The sequence below is a fragment of the Sinocyclocheilus grahami genome, unplaced genomic scaffold (genome assembly GCF_001515645.1).
Source record: "Sinocyclocheilus grahami isolate Dianchi unplaced genomic scaffold, SAMN03320097.WGS_v1.1 scaffold14.1, whole genome shotgun sequence".
Lineage (NCBI taxonomy): Eukaryota > Metazoa > Chordata > Actinopteri > Cypriniformes > Cyprinidae > Sinocyclocheilus > Sinocyclocheilus grahami.
Window position 1 is genome coordinate 2,134,179 of NW_015505193.1, and position 7,036 is coordinate 2,141,214.

General features: G+C 35.8%; 1 protein-coding gene across 1 annotated transcript in view; it reads right to left on the reverse strand.

The window, feature by feature from the left end:
- The window catches only part of si (sucrase-isomaltase), a 44,460-nt gene that overhangs the window by 21,285 nt on the left and 16,139 nt on the right, over positions 1-7,036 (reverse strand). The window contains exons 16-20 of the mRNA XM_016292733.1: positions 6,097-6,268; positions 4,959-5,075; positions 4,378-4,532; positions 3,408-3,492; positions 763-819 (exon numbers count right to left, since the gene is read on the reverse strand). Coding sequence (XP_016148219.1) covers positions 763-819; positions 3,408-3,492; positions 4,378-4,532; positions 4,959-5,075; positions 6,097-6,268 — 586 coding nt within the window. The remainder of the gene's footprint in view (positions 1-762; positions 820-3,407; positions 3,493-4,377; positions 4,533-4,958; positions 5,076-6,096; positions 6,269-7,036) is intronic.

Below are 7,036 nucleotides of genomic sequence, written 5' to 3' on the forward strand. Positions count from 1 at the left end.
ATATATATATATATATATATATATTATACTCTATATAGTATCGATTCAAAAATATTTATAATCAACAGCTTACTAGATTTCGGAACAGAGTCATAGTTTCTGCCAAACTATACTGTTACTACAACAAAACGCTGATAACTTGGTATTCACCAACATTTTTATAAAATAATACAATTCCATAAAGTGACAAGGATTTTCTGAAAGCTTCTTACACTGTTTAACACAGTAATAACAATAAGTAATCTCTATAATATTTCAGCAGAAACTGAGCTTAACATAGACTTACTTTCAGCATGCTTTTCACCTCACACTGCCTGCATTACCCATCTCTAGCTCGAGACCCCTCACCCCTCTCTCTGACTGTGTGACTAGGTCAATGCCAAGACGACGAGACAGACATTGAGTCGCCGCTCTATCCATAAGTCATTGCAGATCCAATCAGGTTCTCCGTGTTGCTCCTCTCCATCAAACTCCAGGGTCACTCAAGACCTGCTTTGCCAATCACAGCTTCTGTAATCGACCCGTTTTGAGACGCGCAACACGCAGACGCAAAGGACCGATCCTATCAGTGATCGGATCGGTGCTAGTTAATCTGGCTCTTAGAGCACTAACCAGACTCTAGAGAGGCTTAAACGAAAACCTCTGCCTCTGACTCACCAGAGCAACAACAAGTCGTTGGTTTCAAGCAGATTTGAAAGGAATAGTTCACCCCAAAATTAACATTCTGCCATTATTTATAGATGCAAGAGAGGATGGTCTTACCGTCTCGAAGTTATACCAGATGGCATCCGGAATATAGGCCTCCACCAATTCAACACCCTAAAACAATAAAAAACAGGAAAATCAGCTGAACATTATGACAGACATTATTTTGATGATTTAATAATGAGCATTATTCATTAAACTACTGGGCAGAACATCAAGGGTGGTGATTTTTCGGAGAGGTATGGTCCTCCTGTCATGGTTTTTCAAGCTTCAGAAAAAGAAAATATGAGCGAGATATCGGAGAGTAAGAAGTTGACAGAAAGTGAAGCAGCAAACAAACCAAAAGAAAAGATTATTCATCCCTGTGCCTGAGGGAAAACCCACTGTACACTTCAGATGGTGGCACTGGAATGTGATATTCATATCAAGCTGAAAGCACTGTGCACCGAAGACCCAGCCATGAGTGACTTTAAGATACCAATAGTGTGTTTAAAAAAACAAAAAAAAAACAAGGGATAGTTATGACTCTAAAATCTGACTGACTGAGCCAAGTTTGAAGCCATTGTAAATATAAACAGATAGCAAATATAAACAGCCAATGGTTAATAAATACATTACTTAGTGAAAGGTACATGGGATGTTTCTTTTGTTCCTTTTTAACTTAATCCTAGGGGTAACTATTAAAAACAATTAAAATAAAATAAAAGTAAGAAAATAAATAAATACATACATACTGTACATACATACAAACATACATACTCTACTGTTCAAATGTTTAAGGTTGATTTTTATGTTTTTGAAAGAAGTCACTTATGCTCAAAAGTACATTAAAACAGTATGTGACGAGAGAGGCAGGGCCAAGAGCCTTGGGAACGGAGCGAGGCCGGTAGAGTAAATGCTAATGCACGACACCTGTGCCACTCACCGGTCTCGAGTCCCACGGTGGAGCTCCGGAAGGATAAAAGGAGGAGTGACGACCAGGGTTGGACGTGAGAGGACCAGGCCTGGATTTTATTTTGTGTTTTGGTTCTGTTTGCGTGCGACAGTCGTCCATGAGGGGCTGTCGCGCTATTTTGTGTTCGTTTATTTTATTAAAGTTTTCTTTGAGTGGTCGCCAGTTCCCGCCTCCTTCTTCCCGAACTACGAATTTTGTTACACAGTAATATTGTGAAATATTATTAGAATTTTAAATAACTCTTTTCTATTTTAATATATTTTGAAATGTAATTTATTGCTGTGATCAAAGCTGAATTTTCAGCATCATTCCTCCAGTCTTCAGTGTCACATGATCTTCAGAAATCATTCTAATATGCTGATTTGCTGCTCAAGAAACATTCATTATTATTATCAATTGTTGAAAACATTTGTGCTACCTAATATTTTTGTGGAAACCATGACATTTGTTTTTGCAGTCAGGATTTGATGAATAGAAAGTTCAAAAGAACATAATTTATATATATATATATATATATATATATATATATATATATATATATATATATATATATATATATATATATATATATATATATATATATATATATATATATATATATATATATATATATATATATATATATATATATATATATATATACACTGTATAAATTGTAACATAATAAAAACCTTTACTGTCACTTTTGATTAATTGAATGCATATTATTATTATTATTATTATTATTATTATTATTATTATTAAATCGTGCTGAAACCACAATTTTTCATGGAAGTGTATAGAAAAATACAAATATAATCTTATAATTTTAGAATTAGTAAAACTTGCCTGATCTTCTTAAGCATATAAAGGTTGTGTTGTCATTCTCAAAGCCATAGACTTGTGATGTAACTGTCAGTCATTCTTTAGGCCCGGCGATATAGACAACAAGAAACCTTTTTTTTTTTATTTTACAGTTTTTTTGGAGTTGAAAGCAGTCCTGACCTCCACACAGTGGTGGCTCCTCCCTCTTTGATGCGCCACAACATGCCTGACTCTTTAATTGAGAGTGTGAAGATGAAGCAGAACATTTGAGCACTTAAAAAAGATGACTAATATGACAAATAAAATCTGAAAGTGGGAATAGATTTCCCAAGTCAAAACCCTTGTTGAGAAGATCAAAGTTCAACTGATTTGCAAGTTAGATGTTGGGTGTCATTAATTTAATGCTTGCGAGATGAAAAACAACAGCAGTTTTTCTTCCCTGCAACTTGTTATAGCACCTTACACTTTTTTCGTACCACATGGTCCAGAAATTATCATAATCTTTCATGCAGCTGATGCATATGGATTTTGCAGCTGATTGAAGTGTTTACATCACATACGGTCTCTAAATATTTGAATAACCCCAACGCAGGCGTCCATCAAACTTTCTCAAAACGGGTCTTTTGCCGTGTTCTCGTGGGAAGCTCTTTGAACTTGAAGAGTCTGAATCAGTCATATTCTTGATAAAATGCATGAAGCCACATTAGACTGTTCAAACAATTCATCACCCATTTTCACATGGCCGCGATCTATATTTAGTTCTAATTTCTTCATAATGAGGTCGACGATCTCATTAGAAAGAGAGAAAAGGCGATGGAAATGAAAAGAGTGGGAAAAAGTCTCATCTTCCTCACATTTGTCCCAGAGGAGGTTGTCCACATGGGCGCACAGGAAGTCATACAACAGTGTGTGTGTGTGTGTGTGTGTGTGTGTGTGTACTCACAGGATCCAGCACAGGTGTGATGAGAAGATGTGCTCCCCACATGAACTGTTTGTGCACTGCCCAGGTTTCAATGTCGGAATAGAACCTACAGAGCAGGAAGCAAAACGTAAAAAGCAGTTCCTGAATGGTTAATACAGCATTCTAAACATTCCAAAACAAAAAAACATGTCAGAGCAAAACATGTCAATACAAGACAAAACATGCAAAGAAAGACAAAAAAAAAAACATTCCAAAACAAAACATGTCAATACAAGACAAAACATGCCAAGAAAGACAAAAAAAACATGCCAAAACAAAATGAAACAAAACATGCCAAAATAAAATAAAATAAAAGTCTGTAAAAATATTTGATTAGATTGTTAATCTAATTGAAAATAGGAAATGCAGTAGTACAATTTTGTTCTTGTTGAAATACTGTTAGAAAAATTCAAACATTCTACTGTTTTTGAAAGAAGTATCTTATATTTTTTTATGAGTAAAACGGAATTTTCAGCAGCCATTAATTCAGTCTGCAGTGTCACATGGTGCTTCAGAAATGATGTAATCATTCTAAGATACTGATTTGCTGGTCAATAAACATTTATTATTATTATTATTATTAATGTTGAAATCAGTTGTTCTGCTTCATACTTTTGTGGAAAACATAACATTTTCTTTAGGATTCGTTGATGAACAGCTATTATTTGAATCAGAAATCGTTTGTAACATTATAAATGTCTTTACTGTCACTTTTGATCAATTTAATGTATCCTTGCCAAATAAGAGGATTATTTCTTTAAAAAAAATTGAATGGTAGTGCACTTACTTAATATAATTAAGATTAATTAAACTAAATATATATATATATATATAGTGTTATGTTCTAGAGGACTCATATAGAAATAAATTAAGTTCATAAACAGAACCAACAACAAACACTTGCTGTTTTTTGATGCTAAAACTGTTGCACTGCATGTGCTTCTGAACTCACTCGTGCATTACGGGACGCACTACGGTCTCTCCGTTAACATGGGCCTTGTAGAACAGAGTGTAGAGGTATGGCAAGAGGGTGTATCTGATGTTCAGGTAATGCCTGGAGGTGGTCACCACGAGAGAGTCAATGCCGTATGCTGCAGGGTCCTGGTCCTGTAAGAAAGTCAGGGAGAGTAAGCTGAAGAGCAAAGAGAGACATGGATTTTACTGTGTGGATACTGATAATATGTTCATCATGGCGGAGAGCCATCGGTCGTGGAGACAGCCATGGAAAGATTACTCTCCGACTAAAGGTCAAATCTTATTCATCTAATTTCACCAAGAATATCATTTTCCATTCATCCTCATTTGCCCTCTCAAACTCTCTCTCCGGAGGTCTGATTGCTTCTCTTACGCCAATCTCACAATAATGATTGGAGAAATAAATCTTCTACAAATAACATTTAAAGAGAGAGGACACGTTTATAATTCAGAGCCTTGCCGTTGGGCTAGAAACACGTAGCACAGATGTTTGAAGAGGATGACGCTTCGTACACTTTGAGACTGAATGTTTATGAGTATTTAAATGGCAATACGTACTGCATAACCTTGCGCGTTGTGGTTACGGCTGAAGGGGTAGAATGCGCCCACTTGCATCCAACGTGTGCAAAGTTCCTCCGTTGAGTTGTCAAAGAACCCACAGATGTCTGCACCGATCTGTAGAATAACATCATGAGATTCAGTATCTCTCCAGAGGAGGGAAAAAAGCAATTAAATGGAGATTAAGCAGAGACTCCAGTATTTTATATATGAAAAAGACACTTATAGTCTGACAAGCGTCTCCCTGGAGTATCAGAAGAGATCAAAAATGTCTCAGATTGTGTTCATATTTACCAAAATACCAAAGTCTGTATTCTGCAATTAAAAGAATTACAGTTTCTATATTCTAAAATTTTTATAAACATTTTTATTGATAATATTTTATAGCTTTATACTTTTACGAATTATACTAGTGACTCATTTGAATACCTCACGGAATTTTCTGAGAAGCAAAGTTTATACTTGAATGAGCCAAATATGAGAATCTCCTGACATTTAAAATACTCCAAAGTCTGCAGTCAAAAGTGAGAAATCTCAGTAAGAACAAATATTTCTCATCAAGGCAAACTGAGTTGCTATCCACATTTATTTCTTATTTTTTGCTTTATCTTCTTACTGTATTTGTGTCTAGGTTTAGTTCCCATTTGACATTTTCTGAGAAAAATCTTAATAAAAGTTGATAATTAAATAAAAATGCAATATAAGGGAGAACTAGATCAACCTCTGGGAAATATGCACCAGTTATGTACTGTTATAATAATACTAATAATAATACTAATACAATATTATAATAAAAATAACTAAATAAAATTTACCCCAAAATACAAATCACAATAAGCTTGGTGATCAGGTAATATTGTGCAGCAATAAACGTTTACATCGACCGTCCCATGATAAATTCATTGGATCTGACTGTTGAGTCGGCCAGTCAATGTTAATTCAATTCAACCTGAACACGGAGTCCGAATGCCCATTCGATTTCTCATTGCATTTCATGGAAACGCAATCAAAATCAAAAGCTTTCTCCAAACGCTTTACATGTCTCTCAGTGGGGCTGTTGTGTTACAAAGAGAGACTGGTGTCTACCATCAATTACCCATGTTGGAAAAGATGCTTCGTCTGGAGTCAAACCACTTACGTAAGGGATTCCAAAGAGGTTAAACTCCAGCATGCCAGGTATCGCCCACTTAATGTCATTCCAGTTGGCGCCGTTGTCACCCAACCAGTGCCCAGAGTACTTGCCCACCCCGGGGAAGGAGGAGCGGGTAAAGACCATGGAACGGCTTGTCCCAAACACTGCTTTTGACGCCCTGGAAACAAAAACACAATATTAGATGCATAGGGAGTGTTGGCACCACAATAAAACAATGGTATTAAAAAGACACAACGCCGTTGGGTGGCCTAGGACAGCACAGAGATGACAAACACACATGTGGGAGTTAAGCTGAATGAGAGAGGGGGAGTAGAGGAACGAGAGTGGAACAAATCAATGATGTAGAAATTACAAGATGAGTAAAACAGATTTCCTGCTGGAAATAAAAGGAGGGAAAAAAAGGAACAATCATGATACAACTTAACTCTCTTCACCCCCCTTTAAGGAGAACATCCTGCCATATGACAATACTGGCCATATGTTAGTCACGGGTGGCGCTGCTTGAGTCACCAGTGCTGTGACTGACTCACACCTGTCATGTACTGTCCCACATTCAGCAAACACATCTATCAATCTATTTATCCATCCATCCATCCATCCATCTATCTATCTATCTACTCATAAATAAATGTGAATCATATTTCTAAAGGCAGTGCTTCAGAGGAAAAATATGCATCCTGGTGTACAATACAAAAAAATGTAAAATAAAACTCAAAGATGTAGTGTGACCTAGATCTTTAATCGGTTTATTAAAAACAATCTATGCAGTATTAACCACGTTTTTTGCCACTTAAATAAACCAGATGCATGCAAAATGAAGACAATGAGTTTGTTATGCAGAGGCAACATGGTGCAATAGAGGGTTAAAGAGAATTAAATGAAAAAAAATATATATATATGTATATATATATATATATATATATAT